General features: G+C 40.7%; 1 protein-coding gene across 13 annotated transcripts in view; it reads left to right on the plus strand.

Annotated features, from left to right (window-relative positions):
- PHC1 (polyhomeotic homolog 1) overlaps positions 1–22,015 on the plus strand; it is a 57,116-nt gene that overhangs the window by 13,839 nt on the left and 21,262 nt on the right. For 2 of the 13 annotated variants that reach the window (XM_089920253.1, XM_089920258.1), the window contains exon 1: positions 21,005–21,391. The exons of 1 other annotated variant lie outside the window; for it this stretch is intronic. Coding sequence is in view for 6 of the 12 variants with exons in the window: in XM_089920254.1 (XP_089776380.1) it covers positions 10,166–10,211; positions 17,788–17,838 (97 nt within the window). In the remaining 6 variants the exon portion in view is untranslated. Of the gene's footprint in view, positions 1–3,406; positions 17,839–20,999; positions 21,392–22,015 lie in introns of those variants that run through there. 10 more of the 13 variants (XM_089920263.1, XM_089920254.1, XM_089920262.1 and 7 more) reach the window with 10 other exon arrangements.

Raw genomic sequence — 22,015 nt, forward strand, 5'->3', positions numbered from 1 at the left:
AGCTTTGTAGTATAGTCTGAAGTCAGGGAGCCTGATTCCTCCAGCTCTGTTTTTTTCCCTCAAGATTGTTTTGGCTATTCGGAGTCTTTTGTGTCTCCATACAAATTTTTAAGATTTTTTGGTCTACTTCTGTAAAAAATGCCATTGGTAATTTGATAGGGATTGCATTGAATCTGTAGATTGCTTTAGGTAGTATAATCATTTTCACAATATTGATTCTTCCAATCCAAGAACATGGTATATTTCTCTATCTCTTTGTGTCATCTTTGATTTCTTTCATCAGTGTCTTATAGTTTTCTGAGTACAGGTCATTTACCTCCTTAGGTAGGTTTATTCCTAGGTATTTTATTCTTTTTGTTGCAATGGTGAATGAGATTGTTTCCTTAATTTCTCTTTCTGATCTTTCTTTGTTAGTGTATAGGAATGTAAGAGATTTCTGTGCATGTATTTTGTATGCTGCAAATTTACCAAATTCATTGATTAGCTCTAGTAGTTTTCTGGTGGTATGTTTAGGATTCTCTATGTATAGTATCATGTCATCTGCAAACAGTGACAGTTTTACTTCTTTTTTTCCAATTTGTATTCCTTTTATTTCTTTTTTCTCTGATTGCCATGGCTAGGACTTCCAAAACTATGTTGAATAATAGTGCTGAGAGTGCCCCCAATGTTCATTGCAGCACTATTTACAATAGCCAGGTCATGGAAGCAACCTAAATGCCCATCAACAGATGAATGGATAAAGAAGATGTGGTACATATATACAATAGAATATTACTCAGCCATAAAAAGGAACGAAATTGGGTCATTTGTTGAGACGTGGATGGATCTAGAGACTGTCATACAGAGTGAAGTAAGTCAGAAAGAGAAAAACAAATATCGTATATTAACGCATATATGTGGAACCTAGAAAAATGGTACAGATGAAGTGGTTTGCAGGGCAGAAATTGAGACACAGATGTAGAGAACAAATGTATGGACACCAAGGGGGGAAAGCAGTGGGTGTGTGTGTGTGTGATGAATTGGGCGATTGGGATTGACATGTATACACTGATGTGTATGAAATTGATGACTAATAAGAACCTGCTGTATAAAAAAATAAATAAAATAAACTTCAAAAAAAAATAGTGGTGAGAGTGGACATCCTTGTCTTGTTCCTGATCTTAGAGGAAATACTTTCAGTTCTTCACCATTGAGAATGATGCTTGCTGTGAGTTTGTCGTATATGGCTTTTATTATGTTGAGGTAGGTTCCCTCTATGCCCACTTTCTGGAGAGTTTTTTATCATAAATGGGTGTTGAATTTTGTCAGAAGCTTTTTCTGCATCTATTGAAATGATCATATGGTTTTTATTCTTCATTTTGTTAATATGGTGTATCACATTGATTGATTTGCATATATTGAAGAATCCTTACATTCCTGGGATAAATCCCACTTGATCATGGTGTATGATCCTTTTAATGTGCTGTTGGATGCTGTTTGCTAGTATTTTGTTGAGGATTTTTGCATCTATATTCATCAATGATATTGGTCTGTAATTTTCCTTTTTTGTTGTATCTTTGTCTGGTTTTGGTATCAGGATGATGGTGGCCTCGTAGAATGAGTTTGGGAGTATTCCTTCCTCTGCAATTTTTTGGAAGAGCTTGAGAAAGAAGGGTGGGCGTTACCTCTTCTCTAAATGTTTGACAGAATTCACCTGTGAAGCCATCTGGTCCTGGGCTTTTGTTTGTTGGAAGATTTTTAATCACAGTTTCAAGTTCATTACTTGTGATTGGTCTGCTCATATTTTCTGTTTCTTCCTGGTTTAGTCTTGGAAGGTTACACCATTCTAAGATTTTGTCCATTTCTTCCAGGTTGTCCATTTTATTGGCATAGGGTTGCTTGTAGTAGTCTCTTCTGATGTTTTGTATTTTTTTTTTACATCTTTATTGGAGTATAATTGCTTTACAATGGTGTGTTAGTTTCTGCTTTATAACAAAGTGAATCAGTTATACATATACATATGTTCCCATATCTCCTCCCTCTTGCGTCTCCCTCCCTCCCGCCCTCCCTGATGCTTTGTATTTCTGTGGTGTCCATTGTAACTTCTCCTTTTTCATTTCTAATTTTACTGATTTGAGTCCTCTCCCTCATTTTCTTGATGAGTCTGGCTAAAGGTTTATCTATTTTGTTTATCTTCTCAAAGAACCAGCTTTTAGTTTTATTGATCTTTGCTATTGTTTTCTTTGTTTCTATTTCATTTATTTCTGCTCTGATCTTTATGATTTCTTTCCTTCTGCTAACTTTGGGTTTTGTTTGTCCTTCTTTCTCTAGTTCCTTTAGGTGTAAGGTTAGATTGTTTATTTGAGATTTTTCTTGTTTCTTGTGGTAGGATTGTATTGCTATAAACTTCTTGGAACTGCTTTTGCTGCATCCCATAGGTTTTGGATCGTCGTGTTTTCATTGTCATTTGTCTCTAGGTATTTTTTGATTTCCTCTTTGATTTCTTCAGTGATCTCTTGGTTATTTAGTAACGTATTGTTTAGCCTCCATGTGTATGTGTTTTTTACTTTTTTTCCCTGTATTTGATTTCTAATCTCACAGTGTTGTGGTCAGAAAAGGTGCTTGATATGATTTCAGTTTTCTTAAATTTACTGAGGCTTGATTTGTGACCCAAGATGTGATTTATCCTGGAGAATGTTCCATGGGCACTTGAGAAAAAAGTGTAATCTGCTGTTTTCGGATGGAATGTCCTATAAATATCAATTAAATCTATCTGGTCTACCGTGCCATTTAAAGCTTGTGTTTTCTTATTAATTTTCTGTCTGGATGATCTGTCCATTGGTGTAAGTGAGGTGTTAAAGTCCCCCACTATTATTGTGTTACTGTCGATTTTCTCTTTTAGCATTTGCCTTATGTATTGAGGTGCTCCTGTGTTGGGTGCATATATATTTATAATTGTTATATCTTCTTCTTGGATTGATCCCTTTATCATCCTGTAGTGTCCTTCCTTGTCTCTTGTAACATTCTTTACTTTAAAGTCTATTTTATCTGATATGAGTATTGCTACTCCAGCTTTCTTTTGATTTACACTTGCATGGAAAACCTTTTTCCATCCCCTCACTTTCAGTCTGTATGTGTCCCTAGGTCTGAAGTGGGTCTCTTGTAGACAGCATATATATGGGTGTTGTTTTCATATCCATTCAGCGAGCCTGTGTCTTTTGGTTGGAGCATTTAATCCATTCACATTTAAGGTAATTATTGATATGTATGTTCCTTTTACCATTTTCTTAATTGTTTTCGGCTTGTTTTTGTCGGTCCCTTTCTTCTCTTGTGTTTCCTACTTAGAGAAGTTCCTTTAGCATTTGTTGTAGAGCTGGTTTGGTGGTGCTGAATTCTCTTAGCTTTTGCTTGTCTGTAAAGCTTTTGATTTCTCCATTGAATCTGAATGAGATCCCTGCTAGGTAGAGTAATCTTGGTTGTAGGTTCTTCCCTTTCATCACTTTAAATATATCATGCCACTCCCTTCTGGCTTGTAGAGTTTCTGCTGAGAAATCAGCTGTTAACCTTATGGGAGTTCCCTCGTATGTAATTTGTTGTTTTTCCCTTGTTGCTTTTAATAATTTTTCTTTGCCTTTAATTTTTGTCAATTTGATTACTATGTGTCTTAGCATGTTTCTCCTTGGGCTTATCCTGCCTGGGACTCTCTGCACTTCCTGGAGTTGGGTGACTATTTCCTTTCCCATGTTAGGGAAGTTTTTGACTATAATCTCTTCAAATATTTTCTCGGGTCCTTTCTGTCTCTCTTCTCCTTCTGGGACTCCTATAATGCGAATGTTGGTGCATTTAATGTTGTCCCAGAGGTCTCTTAGGCTGTCTTCATTTCTTTTCATTCTTTTTCTTTATTCTGTTCTGTGGCAATGAATTCCCCCATTCTGGCTTCCAGGTCACTTATCAGTTCTTCTGCCTCAATTATTCTGCTATTGATTCCTTCTAATGTATTTTTCATTTCAGTTATTGTATTGTTCATCGCTGTTTGTTTGTTCTTTAATTCTTCTAGGTGTTTGTTCTTTAATTCTTCTAGGTCTTTGTTAAACATTTCTTGCATCTTCTTGATCTTTACCTCCATTCTTTTTCCAAGGTCCTGGACCATCTTTACTACCATTACTCTGAATTCTTTTTCTGGAAGGTTGCCTATCTCCACTTCATTTAGTTGTTTTTCTGGGGTTTTATCTTGTTCCTTCATCTGGTACATAGTCTTCTTCCTTTTCATTTTGTCTGTCTTTCTGTGAATGTGGTTTTTGTTCCACAGGCTGCAGGATTGTAGTTCTTCTTGTTTCTGCTGTCTGCCCTCTGGTGGATAAGACTATCTAAGAGGCTTGTGCAAGCTTCCTGATGGTAGGGACTGGTGGTGAGTAGAGCTCTTTCTTGTGTTTAAATAACAGCTTGTTAGCTGAATGACACCTGGCAAGTAATTTATCTACAGCTCAATTTCCTCCTCTGTAAAATGGGAGTAATAGTACATACCTCAGAGTACTTAAAAACTTATCTAGACGAATGAATTACAAATTAGCTTGAGGAAAAGCTTTGGGGGTGATGAATATGTTCAAGATCTTGATTGTGCTGATAGTTCATGGTTGCATAAATCTGTCAAAATTCATCAGATTGCACACTTGAAACGTGTGCAGTTAATTATACACAAGTTTTACCTTAAGAAAACTGTTTTTAAAATACTATTTGGCATTTAGAAAATATTCAATAAATATTAGCTATTACTGTGAGTAGATATCCTGGACCCTTCTTTCCAGGTTTCTAAAATTCCAGTCCCATTTGGGGCCTCTGCCATGTACCTGGGCTCTTCTGTCATCCCTTGGCCCACCCCTGAGTAAGGGTGTAGCCTGCACCGACCTAGGCAAGGAAGTGTCACCTTCTGGTCAGAGAGGAGCATATACAATGGTGTCTTCTGCATTTTCTAAGTGTTTAAATTTTCAGTTTTGTTTCTTTCTTTTTTAAAGAAATCATTTACTTTGGAATAGATAAGACATTCTGATGTAGAAACTTGAGGGCACAAAAAGACACCTTCCACATCTCTTCTCTCAGTTCCCTCCTCAGGAGTAACTGCTATTAGTTTTGTCTCACATCTCTTCTCTCAGTTCCCTCCTCAGGAGTAACTGCTATTAGTTTTGTCTAACCCCAGCTCCCTGAAAATATCGCCCAAACACCGACTGATAAGGCAAAGCTGGGTTAATTCAAACTGTGGTAATAGAGCATGTTGCCTTGAAGGCATCTTAGTAGCGTCTGGGAGGGGAGGGCTAAGTCAGGAGATTGATGAGGCTCTGGGGTCTGGGCGGGGGGGTGGGGCGGTCTATCAGTGTAGTGTTTGATTAAGATTGGGTAAGGATCTTGTTTTAGGATTGTGGACACAGCAAGGTGAGGGTTTCAAAAAGTCTTCAAGAATAAACAATCATTTGATAATTGACTATGGAAAAGCTGATCAGTTTAAAATGGTTTTTCTGGATGTTTCTGAAATGAACAATATGATTATTTGCAACTTTTATTTTCTGGGCAAGAGGTTCCTGGAATACTGAAGTCATGTTAATGAAGATAGTGGAATGGTAAAGTCAAGTTTTATGGAAGCAAATTTTGTGGGTGTAAATGGTTCTCAGTTTCTTTCTTTTGGTTTGTTTATTTTTGTTTTGTTTTTTGTTTGTTTGTTTTGGCCACAGAGCATGGCATGCGGGATCTTAGTTCCCTGACCAGGGATCGAACCTGTGCCCCCTGCAGTGGAAGTGTGGCGTCTTAACCACCGGACCGCCAGGGAAGTCTGGTTCTCAGTTTCTTGGATATCTTTTCAGAAATATTCTGTGCATATTCAAACCATACATGTACAAATTTAAGAAATGTCATCTTTTACCCTCTAACAGGTGTTTCAGAAATCCAGAGACTGGGTATGAGATATTCCTTACATAGTAGCTATCCAATATCATTTACTTTGTAGTTATACGTGATGTACTTTCTTCAGAGTGTGAATTTTTTTTTTTTTTTTTTTTTTTTTGCGGTACGCGGGCCTCTCACTGTTGTGGCCTCTCCCGTTGCGGAGCACAGGCTCCGGACGCGCAGGCTCAGCGGCCATGGCTCACGGGCCTAGCCGCTCTGCGGCATGTGGGATCTTCCCGGACCGGGGCACGAACCTGTGTCCCCTGCATTGGCAGGCGGACTCTCAACCACTGCGCCACCAGGGAAGCCCCAGAGTGTGAATATTTTAATCAAAATATGACTGAATGGAATTACCGTTTGAAGTATGTATTCGAGTAGTTTTTTCCCCTTCAGCAATTTATCTAACAGACAATGGTTTTGGCAAAACCAGTGGGGCACATTTTCTCTCATTCTTGGTTTCCTCTTTTCCATCACAAAGCACATTACAGGACTGTGTGGCAGGGGAGAGAAATACTTGCTCCACAGCACTGAAATATGAATGCGATTGGAGAGGCCTTCACCTAGAGCCTAGTGAGGGAAGTAAACACTGAACATATAGTTATGAGTGGAATAAATATAACAAAAGATGGGAATTATGGGAGCTCAACCTAATCGTGGGGCCGAAGTAAGATTCCCAGAAGTGATTCTTGTGCTACAAACTGAAGGATAAGCAGGAAAGATATAGCTAAAGGGGTGACGAGTGGGAGGGATGTTCCAGACAGAGGAAGTAGCTTATGCCTTCTCTGGAAACGGAGGTTATTTTTCTCCATTTTCTTGTTTTCTGTGTCCAGCCGTTTGTTCTATGCATCTTGTGATCTCCTTTCTAAACACTTTGAATAGGAATGTACACAAAGAATTTTCCAGTTCAAAGTCATCATCCTGAATACATAAGACTCTATCCTGTGATGAGGTCCGTCATCAGCACAGGCCTCTCATGTTAGTGGTCCTAGGGAGAGACAGCTCTGTACTAGTTTTTAGTTTTTAGGAGATACAATGAAGATTATTTTCTGAATCTTGGATAAAGTTCAAAAACTGCCCACAATTGGCAGAAGATAGACATAACTTTTTAGAATGGAAAGTGTCTTTAGAAATCACCTAGTATGATCTCTTCAACTGAAAAATGAGGAAACAGACTCAAAGTACGGAATTCTTTGTGATACCCGAGATGAGCAGCACGGGAGACCTGAGGGCTGTGGAAACCAAACAGGTTGTAATCTCACAGAAAATCTGATGTGTCTCCCCAACAATTAGACTTCTGCAGCGTGTGGGAGGTGGAGATGATTTCAAATAAAGGATAAGATAACTAGGATCCTTTTTTTTTTTTTAAACCAGAAAAATTGTTTTTCTGGAGAAATTCCAGACAAATGTTCAGAGGGTCTCTTACCCTAGGGATAAGGAATTTCCTTAATTAGGTCTCAATTCTGTTCCCCGGGAAGGACTCAGCAGTTCATGTTCTCTGTGGCTATGGTTCCACCCTCTGGGAGCTCTTTCTTTGCTAATTTCCTCCTTGCCCTCATCTGAAGAGGGCATGGGACCACTGAGCAGGTTTTACATCACCTGAAGAAGTCTGAGTCCAGGAGTAATTATTCAGTCTCAAATATTCACAGATTTTTCTTTTTTTTTAATTTAATTTTAATTTTTTATTGGAGTATAGTAGATTTACTCACAGATTTCTTAATCCAGGGTCATGGTTTCAAAATTTAGTCAGTCTCTTATCTTTTTATTCTTGTCAGCAGCCACATCTGTATTTCTTTCTTTCAAGACTTACCTCTTGAGACTTCTCTGGAGGTCCAGTGGTTAAGACTCCATGCTACCAATGCAGGGGGCACAGATTCGATCCCTGGTCAGGGAACTAAGATCGTGTATGCCACGCAGTGTGGCCAAAAAAAAAGAAAAAAAAAAGACTTACCTCTTAATTTAATTGTGGGTACTGTAGGCCTGAGGTTTTGGCAACTAATGGGACTACCATAAGGTCTAATTGGCCTTCATTATTCAAAAGCTTTTCCACACAGCTGTCTCTCCCAGTCCCCTAAGACTCCATTTTTCTGCACTCTTTCCCCTTTCACTCCTGATTGAAAAATGGCCAGTTCTTTGCTATGGCCATTTCTTGCAGTATCTATTCAAATGCTGTCAAATGCAATAACCAATACACACTACTGATATTCTATTTTCCAACTTCTTCTGGAGCTATAATATCATCAAACTCATTATCTGACTTTATGTTATTATAGACAAAATAATATCATATTTTCCCAGACTTTCAGTCTCCAGCAAGTTTCCTCATCGCCTGCTGACTTGTCCTTAAGCCACAGGTACATATTTTAGGAATTTAATGAGAAAGCACCTTACTCCTAGAACTAATGAGCCAGCATTGGTTAGGTTAAGTTGTAAAGTAACCTCAAAGATGAGTGATTAAAGTAAAAGCTTCATTCCTCATTCTACATGTCCATGGAAGGGTGGACAGGGCTTCCGCTCCATACTGTCTTTATTCTAGGACCCAAGGTGACTGAACAGCTGCTGTATTGAATTATTGCTATATGCTGTAGCAGAGGAAAGGAGAGAATAAGGTTAGTTGTGTGCACTGGCTCTTGAGGCTTCTGCCCAGAAGGGATGCATATCATATCCACCCACATTTCACTGACCAGAGCAAGTCACACGGCCATACCTAACTTCCAGGGGGTGGGGAAGTACAGTCCTATCATTTGCCTAAAAGGAGAATGATCTGGAACATTTGTGACAAATTTTAAGGCTGCCTCAATATGGTAAAAACATAAGAGATTTAGAATTTGACATGAGAGCCTTAGTCCCTGTTCTCGCTAATGTTTATGTTACCACGAACAAGTCATTTAGCATATCAGTTTTGGTAACCTCGTCTATAAAAATGGAGAAAACAGTCATTAATTCAATGAATGCTTGAGAGGAGCCACTAAGACATCACATGTGAAATCACTTAGCCCAATATTAGTTTCCTTCTTTTCCTCCATTCACTGCCCAGCGATAATGTATCATACGGTTTCAGTTACATTCAGTAAAGAAAAATTTGTATGTGTTGGTTGGCTGCTGCAATGTACATGAGTAATTTTCTTCTACCCTACCATACTACAAGCTTTTTGAGAATAGGGACAATGTTTTATAGTTCTTCTGTATCTCTTACATTGCCCAGTACAGTGTTGAAAACATGATTTGGGTCACATACATATTGATTATTTTCTCCTGAAAAGTGTCCTACTTCTAGGGAACTGGGTTAACTTTCAAATGAAGCTTCCAATAAATTTCAGTTTCCTCTCCTAGCACTTGTAGCTTTTGTTTTACAGCCTTTTCCAACTGATTATTTTATTTTATACTTAAAATATCATGGGGACACAAAGGAGATATTATACTCATTTACAGTTAAAGAGTAGAAATTAGGGGAGATTTCATGAGTTCACCCTACAGTTCACCTTTTGACACAAGCAACCTTAGAGGTTTATAATCCAAGAAACCACTGACATGATTTGGGCCGTGGTTGCTGAGGGAGAAGGAGACCAGAAAAATGGATAATGTGTTACTTATTTGCAGTGGTTTTTCTGGATCTGGCTCTTTCTAAGGACTTCCAGGAAGCCAGACCAGGGACAGAGTTTGAGTGCAGGCTCATTAATAACCCCCAGATCTAGACAAGACACTGTTGACCTGAAACAAATAGACTCTCAGATATTTCTCCACCAAAGATGGATATATTCTGGATCAGCCCAGAACTGCAATTCGGGGTCTGCAACCATGGCGAGTCAAGTGCAAGTCCCTGCACAGCAAAGGAAGGAGAACACCTTTATAGAGAGGAAAAGGAAGTTGGGAGGGCTATAGTAAACAGAGTCCATGGGTTTTCATCCGCCAAGTCCTTGCCAGGAACAAAGAGGAGTCTTTCTTCTTCCTATTGGGCTCTGCTATGGCTGTGGGGTGTGAGGTCGCCCCCTTCTGGTCTCCCAGCTCTATTCGTTTGTGGTCTCTGATGATTAACTTTTCTTATAACCCTGTAATGATGACCTCTCAGGATCAATGTGAAGATTAAAGGGATAAAAAGTAAAAATCGTCTGGCATAGTTGGTTAATATAAATGACTGTTGAGGTTGTCATTTGGCCAGTTTGATCAAGAGAGAAGATTCTTAAAGATGTTCCCTCTGATTCCTTCATATTCTGACCAAACACTACTCCAAATATTATTTTTCTCTTTTTTGTAGGAAGGGCAACTCCTTTGGAGACCAGATGCGACCTTTGTATCTTTGAGTATGTATAATCTTTTTACACAGTCCTAGTCACAATCTGCCTTACACTCCAGTTGATAATTAATAATAAAAATAATAACGATCAATATTTTTTAATACTTACCAAGGACAATCAATGGGCTAAATGGATTCTATGTATTACTCACTTAATTTTCACAACACTCCTGACAGGTAGGTAGATCCCTCATTTTACAGATAAGGAAAATGAGACTTACAGAGGTTGTATTACAGGCCCAGGACCATGTAAATGGCAGAATTAGTAAGCAGCAGAGTCAGGATCCAAACCCAGGTCTCAAAGTTCATGCTCTTTTTTTTTTTTTTTTTTTAAGTTTTTATTGGAATATAGTTGCTTTACAATGTTGTGTTGGTTTCTACTGTACAGCAAAGTGAATCAGCTATACGTATACATATATCCCCTCTTATTTGGATTTCTTCTCATTTAGGTCACCACAGAGCACTGAGTAGAGTTCCCTGTGCTCTACAGTAGGTTCTCATTAGTTATCTGTTTTATACATAGTAGTGTATACATGTCAATCCCAATCTCCCAATTCATGCCCTTAACCACAGACTTAATATATATACCTGACTTTGTTTCCTAATTATTAAGTTGCTTGAAATGAATGAATATTCTTGTTCATCTTAGTACATCCATAATGCCTAGCAAAATATCTTGAACAGAGTAAAATAATTAAATCACAGGAAATATTTATTAATTCTCTAAAGGGTGTTATATTTGTGCAAAGAATTATAGATTCAGGTATATGGATTCAGGTTTTATAAGGGATGCATCTGAAAGTTATTAACATATGCCACTACAGGGAATTCCCTGGTGGTTCAGTGGTTAGGACTCAGTGTTTTCACCGTTGTGGTCCAGGTTCAATCCCTGGTCAGGGAACTAAGATCCCGCAAGCCGCATGGCACGGCCAAAAAAAAAAAAAAAGAATATGTCACTACAAAATATGCCACTTTGATATAAGGATTGTTTTCAGCTGAAGGCAACTGAGAAATCACAGATGTAAGAAAAGCTCTCCACATTCTCCTTATGTCTAAAATCAGGGCATAAATGTCCCTTTGTGAAGGCATCCTACTTCCTCTCCCATACCAAGAAGAACAGAACAACTCTCAATCACTAGAGAAAATAAGAGAAAGATGGCATCAAGATGGGTCTACACAAACAAATCTTACTAAAGTAACCCTTATTGGGAATTCCCTGGTGGTCCAGTAGTTAGGACTCTGCACTTTCACTGCAGAGGGACCAGGTTCAATCCCTGGTTGGAGAACTAAGATCTCGCAAATTTATTGGTGGCAGGGCCAAACCAATAAATAAATAAAGTAACCCTTATTTTCCATTGGTTTCCTCAATATTTATACGTTCTTACAATTTACCGCCCCTAGAAACCCAAATCTTTTTTTCTTTGTCTTATTTCTCTACAAATCTATTGCCCTTTGTTAAAATGGTATATAAGCTACCAGACCTAACTGCTTTTTGGAATTTTTCAATTCTTTTCTGTGAGCCCTTCCTGTCATGTGCATATGAAATAAACATTTTCTCCTGTTAATCTGTCTTTGTCAGCCTAATTTACAGGTTCCAGTTACAGAACTTAAGAGGGTAGAGAGAAGTTTTTTCTCCCCTACATATTCAAAATTAAGAAATCAGACTACCTATATGACACTCAGACAGTAAAATAATCACCTTTAGCAGGACCACCAAGCCATTAGGCTACAGAAGCCATACCCTGCCTAGGATCAATGTTGTTGCTTTCTCTACTTGCGTCATCGTTACATACTGTTCTCAGTACAAAGATGAGACATACTGACCATTCATGTGCTATTACAGTTAGTGGCTTCAAAAATCTAAACTTCTCTTCATCTATATGTCAACTTTGAACTTATTGGGCAAATGGTTGAATCTGCTGTAAAGTATTTATTTTTATGTAGTATTTAGAATTACTAAAGCTGAGCATACCTAGATAGCTCCTGGAAGCAATACTCTCAAATTTCCCGCTAATACTGTTGATGCCAGAATCCATGTGGGCTTGCCTTTTCATTTAGCAGTTTTGATTTATGTGCAGGTTTATGGGCAGAAAACTCATTCATGGTCAAATAATATACTTCTAACCCTAACCAGCATCTTGTAAATGTATCATGTTGGTTCAAGATAAACAAAAGGCTCAGCATAAATTTATTACTATAAACAAAACTATCAAGGAGGGACTTCTCTGGCGGTCCAGTGGCTAAGACTCCGCGCTCCTAATGCAGGGGGCCCAGCTTCGATCCCTGGTCAGGGAACTAGATGCCACATGCCACAACGGAGATCGGGAGCAGCCAAATAAACAAATAAATATTGGGGGGGAAAAAAAAACTATCAAGGAATTCCCCAGCGGTCCCGTGGTTAGGATTCCGTGCTTCCACGGCCAGGGGCCCAGGTTTGATCCCTGGTTGGGGAGCTAAGATCTCACAAGCCGTGTGATGTGGCCAAAAAAGAAAAAAAAAAAAAAAAAAACTACCAAAAGTGTGTACTCTAAAAAAAAAAAAAGTGTGTATTCTATTGATAACACATCATCCTTTTGTGGGAGGTATAGCTTAACTTTAGTTAACAAGTGTCTACAGGAGACATGTTTTCTGTGTGTGTGTGGAGGTAAGTGGATTGGTGGGAGTGTGCATGGAGGGTTAGAAAGGCAGAGAGAAAGAGAAAAAAGTTAAAAAGATAGAAAAAGACAACTATAAAATTACAAGGCTTAGATAAGAAGTCATCTAAAACTGAGGTTTTTAAATCGTTTTTCTACTATACCATGAATGAGATGACATTTCCACATGCCATCCTTGCCCTGACTCATCTCTATAAGGAGACCCAGGATTATCTCTAATTCTGGCTTCCAGCATTAATTTACCCACTTAACAAAATATAAGAGTACAACCTCTATGGACAGCAATTTTGCAATAGTTACTGAAATATAAAACATGCACATATTTTGACCTAACAATTACACTTTAAGGAATTCATTTTACAGTTACGCTTGCATCTATGTGTATTGATACATGTTTAAGAATATTGTGGCTGTAAAATATTACAAATAACAAAAATGTTTACCAATGTATCTATATTATATAACAAAGATGCCCATTCAACATAGTTACACAAGGGAATACTATGCAATTGTTAAAGAAGAATATGGCAGCTCTACGCAGCCTCTTACAGAATAACCTCTAAGGTCTATTCTTAGGCCCCAATCCTTGGAGGTACCTTTGTTTTCTTTCTTTTTCTCACCTCCCACATCCATTACGTCAGTACATCCTATTGGCCCTAGCTTCAAAATATATCCAGTACCTGACCACTTCTCACCTCTTTCATTGTTATCACTCCACTCTACTGCTGATGCTTCCTGACTGGTCGCCATCCCTGTCTCTCATGCCTGTTCTTATCACGGCAGCCAGAGCGATCCTGTTAAAAAATGTAAATCAGATCATATTACTCCTCTACTCAAATCCTCCCAACATTTCTCAGCCGGAGTAAAAGCTGATGTCAGGTTTTACAATCATGATTTGCTTCCTCCCTCCCTCCTCCAGTCCTCCCCTGGCACTCCCACACTTTACACCTCTGACCTCATCTCCCTCTCCTCTCTTCCTGTCTCACTCTGGTCCAGACACACTGCGCTTGCTCTTCCTGTAGGGGAGGGAAAAGTTTCCTTGATCCTTTTGAGGTTCCTGGCTGGGTCTGAAATTTAAACTGACAGATTAACAGAAGAAAAGCATACACGTTTATTTAATATAATTTTGATGTGACTAGGGAGCCTTCATACGGAAATGAAAACCTGTAGAAATGGTTAGCCCCACATTTTTTTTTTTTTTCTTTTTGCGGTACGCGGGCCTCTCACTGTTGTGGCCTCTCCCGTTGCGGAGCACAGGCTCCAGACGCGCAGGCTCAGCGGCCATGGCTCACGGGCCCAGCCGCTCCGCGGCATGTGGGATCTTCCCGGACCGGGGCTTGAACCCGTGTCCCCTGCATCGGCAGGCGCACTCTCAACCACTGAGCCACCAGGGAAGCCCAAACCCACATATTTTTATGCTAGGTTTGATGAAGAGTGGACAGTCTAGGAGAAATCCGACAGGTCAAAGGGTATGAGGGAAATGTCGAAAACTGGGAGGAACTCAGAAAGACCTGTTTGTTCGGCCCCTTCTTGGCATCCCTGGCTTCAGAGGTAAGGATGTTCCTTTCCTCCAGGTACAGTATAGGGAGAGCGCTTCTCAAATGAGGGTTTATAACCTGTTTCAAGGGAGAAGGGCAGGGAGAAGTTCAGTCTGACCTTCTTGTTTCTGCTGTTTCCTTCTTGTTTTCTGCTGACCTTCTCGTTTCCGCCGTCAGCTTAAAATATTCAATATGCCAAGATGTCGTATTTTGGAGTATCGTTCCCTGAACCGCATGGTTCCTCTAACGCACTGGCACATGATCCCTCTGCCTGGAGCAAATATACACATGGCTGCCTCTCTTCCCTTCATCTCTCTTCTTAAGTACCGTCTTCTCTGTGAGGTCTTCCCTGACAACCGTATTTAAATTCGAGCCCTATATCCAAATTCCCCCAACCCTTTTCCATTTAAAAATTTTCCTCTATTGCACTTGCCATCATTAACATTCCATAGATTTCAGATTTTGTTTACTGTTCTTCTCCCCCACTAGAATGCAATCTCCATGAAGGTAAGAATTCTTGCCTGTTTTGTCGACTGATGGACATGCATGAGAGAAAAAAGTGACTGTTATAGTAGGTCCTCAAACTATTTTTTGTTGAATACTTGATATATGGAGGACTTAGATGTAGGGTATAAACTACAGAAAAGAGTTAAGGATGATTCCAACACGTCTTCGTCTTGACATCTGGGATAGCCATCTTCTAAGCTGAGGAAGTCTGAGGGAAGAACAGGTTTGCTGCAATTGCTGGTGGTCTGCCATCTATGTCTCGAGAATGCAGTCAGGAAGGAAAACTCAGGCAGGGAGCTTGGATGGGGAGATCTGTTCTCCCTGACTTTGCCAACTCTGACAGTTTCTTTACTCGGATTTATAGCTGTCAAAAAGATGATCCGAAAATTAGAAATAGAGGGAAGAGGTTCCTAGGTGTTCTTTCAGTTTAGTGCTGGGCTTGGGCCTTGCATTGATTTCCTATTGACTGAGTTATTTTACAACCCTGAAGAGGCAGAGGTTAACTCAAACCTGCAAATACTTCCTGTCCAGTAGTGGAAAAGATATCCTTATTAAGGTTATGGTTCATGGTCGAATATGACATTAACCAATTTTCTATTCAACTCAGCAACTTCTCTAACATACATTTATTAAATTGCCTCTAAACATCCAGCTTCTCGAACGCACTTTTAACTGATTTTAGTACCTCACCGGTTCTTTCATTAATTAACAAGTTACATGAAATCTTTGACACGTTCATTTTATTTTTGTATGAGAGTTATGATTCTACCTTTTTGAAAATTACACTTGAATGGCGTTTTCACAGAACTGAAAAGCTGCCACTCAAAATGATTCCTGAGCACTTTCTCCTTGATTAGCCCAAGCATGTGATACAATAACTTCTCCAGTTGTTAGCAAACAAAGGAGTAAAGAAGTTGGCAGCTGGCTGGACTTTCGGCAGCAGAAAAGGTGTAAGATTAGCTTCTGTTTTTTGAAATACCGGTTAGCTTCTGTGTTCACTTTCTATTGCTGCTGTAACAATGTGCCACAAGCTTAGTGGTTGAAAACAACACAAATTTATTATCTTACAGTTCCGTAGATCAGAAGTCTGACATGCATCTCACTGGGTGAAAACCAAGGTGCTATCAGGAGGCTTTTGCAGATGCACTAGTGAAGAATCCATTTCCTTGTTTGTTGGTTTGTTTCCAGCTTCTAGAGGCTTCCTGCATTGCTCAGAATATGGTCCCCTTTCACCCTCAAAGCCAGCAATGGCAGGATGCGTCCTTCTCCCATCACATCTCTCAACCTGTCTCTTCTGCCTCTCCATTAACACTTTAAAGGGCTCTTATAATTACATTGGGCTCATCCAGATAATCTTGGATAATCTTCCTATGTTAAGGTCAGGTGATTAGCAACTGTCAACCAATAAAATAATGTAGGAGGCTGCAAATAAAAGTTTATTTGGGATCTTAAGAATTGCAATTCAGGAGACACAGGTTATTCTGGTAGTCCCGAAAGGATCTTCCAAGGAGGAGAAAGAGTCAGGGGTTTTTAAAGACAAAAAGTCATGAGATTGTTAAAAGTTGCCTGGTGAGAATTGTGATTGGCTCTGATGCAAGTCAGAAAATCACTGTCCTTTAGGAATCATGAGTTGTTTTAGGGTGAGGGTCCCATAAGTATCTTGAGTTTCTAGCAGGTGTTTTGGATGACCTCATCAGGTCAAAAGGTCAAATTCCATCCAGGAGGAGATGTGCATAATTCACACATCTTTAATGACCTCCCAGTTCCATTTTAGAGAGCTCTCTTAGCAATAGCAACCCCATTTTGATTTTCCTTTCACACAGCATTATACCATCTGCAGCTTTAATTCCCCTTTGTCATACCATAACACAGTCATAGGCTTCATGGACGAGGACATCTTTTGGAGGACATTACCTGCTTATCATAGTTTATAAGCCAATAAAGGAGAAAACTAAGAATTTAGGAAAGTGATATATACATCTCTCTTCTTTATTTTTTGCTTCGACATCTCCCCAGTATCTATGTAGACTGATCGCCAGAGTTATTTCCCTTGTTAACAAAGGCAGGTGGGCCTTCCATTAAGGGTATTTATGATGGCAAATGCCAAACATCTTTGTTCAAGTGTTTATGTATGTGCTAAGCATTTTAAATAGATCTTTTGCACTATTCTATTTTTCACACTGAAAGACGTGATGTAGCTGAGCTTTGGAGTCAGACAGGCCTGAATTTAAATTCTGACTCAATTACTTACAACTCCCATGAACTTTGAGCAATTTACCTGAACTTCCTAGCTTCAAATTAAGGATAAACTGTAAATTAAGGATTAACAATAGCTACCAGAAAAGGTTATGGAGAGGGCAGGAGTAGTTCCATCTTGGGCCTAAAAATTTATTTCAAAAGATTTATTTAGTATAATTCTGATGTGAAATGGGAGACTTCATAAAGAGATGAAGACTCAAAGAAACAGACCGGTATATTTTTAGGCCGGGTTTGATGAAGCTGCGACAGGCATGGAGGGATAACGTAGGTTAAAGAGTACGAGGTGATTGTAGCGACTGGGCGAAATTTAGCAAGGCCTGTCTGTGAGGATTCTTCTTTGTGTCCTTTTGTCTTCAGAGATAAGGATTCTCCTTCCCTCCCAGGGCACCTCTCACATGAGGGTTTTATGATCTGTTTTAAGGAAGAAGAGAGAGGAAAGAAGGAGATCAGACTGACTTTCCTGCTTCTGTCATTTTCTCAAATTCCTTCATCTTAAGATACTCAATATGCCAAGATGCTATATTTTGGGGGTAGTGTGTCCTGAACACCACTATGGGTATTAGTGATGAGAAGTGAGAGGAATTCTTTTTCTTTTCTGCTTAACAACAAATGTTTATTTCTCAAGGTTCTGAAGGCTGGAAGTCCAAGATCAAGATGCCGACATACTCAGTGTCTGGTAAGACCCATCTTCCTGGTTCCTAAGACAGTGTCTTGTCACTGTGTGAGAGGTATTCTTATATCTTTTAATTCCACATATTTTTTTTCAGTTGAGAGAAGGGCAAGCACCTAGAAAATTAATTCAGTCAATCAATATTTATTGGATATCTTCTATTTGCCAGGGATTATGAAATGCCCCTCTTCTATATTCATCTTTTAGCCTTCAATTTTTTCCACTTAAAATTGAGGGGCTTGCATAATTTTAAAGGTTTTTTTTGCTTTAAAAATATTAGCGTCTATGAATTTTCTTAATCTTTATTTTCTCCCAACTAGACCTAGAAGTGGCATACAGAATTGTGGTGGGATAGGGGTGGGATGTGTATGGAGGTTCACATCCACAATTGGTTAAAGTAAAGTTTGATTTTTTTCCCCTACTTCCTCCCATCCACATTTGCATAAAAATGAGATCACACATGCTTACTTACTTGGTTATTTGTAAATACATGACAGTAACACCTCTCTTCCTTCACAATTCATTGCACATTGCTGGGCTTAGAAGAGATGCTTGAAGAATGCTTATTCAGTGTTCAGTTGATGTGCAAAATTATATTACTTTCTATTTGTTTTAGTTGCTGCCAAACAGTTGATTTCCTTCAAGTCCTGATCTTTCTTTATTCAGATAAGTTTGCAGGGGGAGGGCTTCCATTTCTACACACCAGATAGAATGCATTTCCTTTTCACCTATTTAGGCTAATGGCTTTTCAGTGTTATGCAGAGTAAAGAAATTATTTGGCTTCTATTCAGAAGACAATTTGGTTTGAAAAAGAAAAGGCTAATTCCAGCATAATCATTAAATGAAAATGAGAAAGGTTAGCACAAATTAAAAAAAAAAAGCAAAAACAAAGAAAGAAAGAAAAGTCAGTTGAAGATTTTCTAGGAATCACAAATTGTTCTGCTCTATTTAGGTTTAGATAAGCTTTTCAGTATTTCCCAAGCTGATAGAGTCTTTGACAAGGATTTCCTTCTGGGTGGAGGTTTTCCTAATACTTCATTTTGCTGTTAATAAATTTCTTTTTTAAGCTGAATTTGTCTTTGGAAAATTGGTTAGACTTATGACCCTGGAAGTCTGGTCTGCCTTGAAGGGAGAAATGAACTTGAAAAGAATTACTGTGAAGTGAGGGATACAAGCCTTTAACATAGAAAATTAAAATAATGGCCCATAATCAATACAGCATGCTTTGTGACAGAGTATTTGTAGACTAGATTTATATCAGAAATTCAACAAAATTACACATCATCACTACCTTATCCCCTAACATCATCTAAATGTATAACTTTTAGTAGATGTAGGGATCCATGACCCAGGGGGGGAAAAAAAAATCTTTAGAGATGGAATGAAATTATATGCAATAGTAGTGATTCTGTTCCACTTCTAATGGGGCTGAAATGGCCATGTACCCTCCAGGTACGAAATCCCATAGGCTATTGGAAAGATGAGTGCATACCCTCTGGCATCTGGATTCCTTCTCCTTGGGATATATTACAGGCCTTCTTTAAACACTTCACAGTGATAATTCTCCCATAGAAACATGAATAATGTTCCTTGACCTGAATGTCATATAATCTAAAAATTGTCTATAGATAGAACTTTTTCACTGGTGCCAGGAAGTCAGCTTAGGCTCACAATATCCATTCTAAGCCTCCGAAAGAGAGCTTTAAACTTCTTTGGCATGCCAAAAATCTAGGTTTGAATTAAATGACTAATGCTTTACCTAGTTTTTACCATGACTTCTCTCTGCCAGAATCTTTTCAATTCATCCTCAGCCAAAGCTGTCATCCATCCTGGCAACGTACCTTTTCACCTCCCCACACCTCATGTCTTTGCTTTTCCAGTCCTTTGGCTGCCCTCCTGTTTCTTCCTTCACATACTTGTCTGACTGGTTCCTAGAAGCTTGGCTGAGATTTTTCTCTGCCATAAATCTGGCTACCACAAATTAAGGGCCCGGTGCCCAAACACACCTCTCTCAATGAAAATCTAAATAGATCTAATATATAAACAAAGAGAATACTTCTATTTTCTTTCTAAAAATAAATCATGCCTTGGCTTTTAAAGGAGAGAATGAAGAGCAGGTTGACAGAGAAAATAACTGGTTAGAACAGAAGTTAGGAAAAGACTTGAGGTAAGAATAGTTACTCAACCACGATAATATCAGAAAAAGCAACAACCTTATTTATCCACAAGGCAGTCCCTCGCCCCATCCGTAAAGGCTAATGAGGGCAGTTATCTTTTTTCTGTGCACTGATGTAATCTAAGCCTTCAGAACCGGGGCTGCACATAGTAGGTGCTCTAGAAATATTTGCCGAATGTTCAAAGACTAAGAGAATTAAAAACTGATAAAAAATGACAAAGGCCACAGCTTCACCAAATGTTTAGCCTTCCCAAACACAGCCCCATTGTTCTATTCTCTTTATACCCATAGCCTTCTCCCTTGTTTCTGTCGTTCTCTTTTACATACATATTTAAATCTAAGAACACACACACACACACACACACACACACACCCCAAATCCCTGAAATAACAGACTGAAATGTGTTATTCAAAGCAAGTTATATTGGGCTGTTGCTTTTAAAGGAATGTCAACTCCTAACGGGTTTACTGTTTCTGTACAGCTTTCCCGCCTTCTCCGAGTGGAGGTGAGGGATGAGGAATGAAACAATCAACATTCTCTCTCCTTTTCCTCAATCTTTTTCTGTCCTTTTCTCTCCTTTCCTCGGCTTTATTTCCTTTCCCCGTCTGCCGTTTCTCTAGGGTCGTTGCTTGGTTTTCTCCCGCTCAGCCTGTTGGTCTCTTTGATCCTTTCTTTCTATCCCTTATTCCCAGAAGCTCCAGAAAAATACCTTCTTTTTTCCCCTTTTCCACGTCACTTCCCTCCCTTCTCCCTCTACCTCTCTGTGAGAGGTGAGTTCCCCGCTAGAGGCCAGCACTTTCTCCGTTTCGTCCCTCCCACCGGCGAGCAGAACTCGGAGAGAAAGAAGGGGAAAAAAGAGGAGAAAGAGCGAGAGAGGGAAAAAAAACACAAAAAACCCCGGGGCCTAAGCGCGGAGGCCTGGCAGCAGCGTCGTCATGGCAACGGGCGCCGGCAGGAAGCGAGGGACTCGCAGGAGGGAGGGGGGAGGGCGCCGAGGGGAGGGGGAGGGACGGGGGAGGGGTCCGGCTGCCCCGGAAGCACCTCCCCGCCAGCCCCCTCCTCCTGCCCGGCCCGCAGCCCCCGGCCTGCAGCCCCCACCCTCTCGGCCCGGCAGGAAGTGACAGGCCCCGAGCGAGCCCCGAAGGCCTGGCGGAGCCGCGGCCGGCCCGCACCCGGAGCGGCGGGAGGGGCGGGGAGCCGCGGCCGCGCCGGGCGCCTCCCACCCCGCTCTCGGCGCCCCCGCCCCTCCAGGAAGGGGAGGAGGCGAGGGGAGCCCGCCGCGGAGGCCGAGCGAGCCCCCCGCCCAGCCCGGCGCCGGGGGACCCCGGCACGTGAGGTGGACGCCCCCCCGAGAGCGCTCGGGTGCAGAGCCAGGCGCGGAGGTAAGCGGGCGGCCGCGGGCCGGGCAGGGGCAGGACCTCCGGGGGCTTGGCTGCGCGGGGATGTTTCTTCCGCCACCTCGGGCTGTGGAACGCCCCAGGTACCTCCCCCGGCGTCTTTCCCTGCCTACCTCTGGCGCTCGCTCTGCGGTCCTTCCCTCTGCTTGTCCAGCCTCCCGCTCTTCTGTTCATTTCGCTGTGCTCACTGCTGTCCGTCCGTCACCCTAGTTGCTTCTGACCGCTCATTCTCTCATTCATTTTCCCGTCTCTGACTTTGGCTTTCCTATCCAAGCATGCTGTCTAGTTATCTCCCTGCTTTTTCTGGTCCGCTGGGTTCCTCAGCCTCCAGTTCCTCGACTTCTGTCTCCCCGCTCTCAGTAAGCACATTTCTCCGCTCACTTGGGTCGGTTCACTGCTGGCACCGCTCAGTCGACCCCCGTCCCGCGGTGTGATTGATCCCTCTTGCGAACGTCGTTCTCATCCAGGTTCTAGGTACAACAAGGACCCCTGGGGCGTCTCCTCTCCCTCTTCTTCACATGGCTTCCATTTCTTTGGCACAGCCTTCCCCGAACCACCCCCCTCCTCCCGCCCCCCTTCCTATGCCCCATCCTTCCTACGAGACAGTTT

Source organism: Delphinapterus leucas, chromosome 11, assembly GCF_059928025.1.
Source record: "Delphinapterus leucas isolate spDelLeu-1000000601 "Yukka" chromosome 11, BTC_Dleu_Yukka2, whole genome shotgun sequence".
In the NCBI taxonomy this organism is placed as follows: Eukaryota; Metazoa; Chordata; class Mammalia; order Artiodactyla; family Monodontidae; genus Delphinapterus; species Delphinapterus leucas.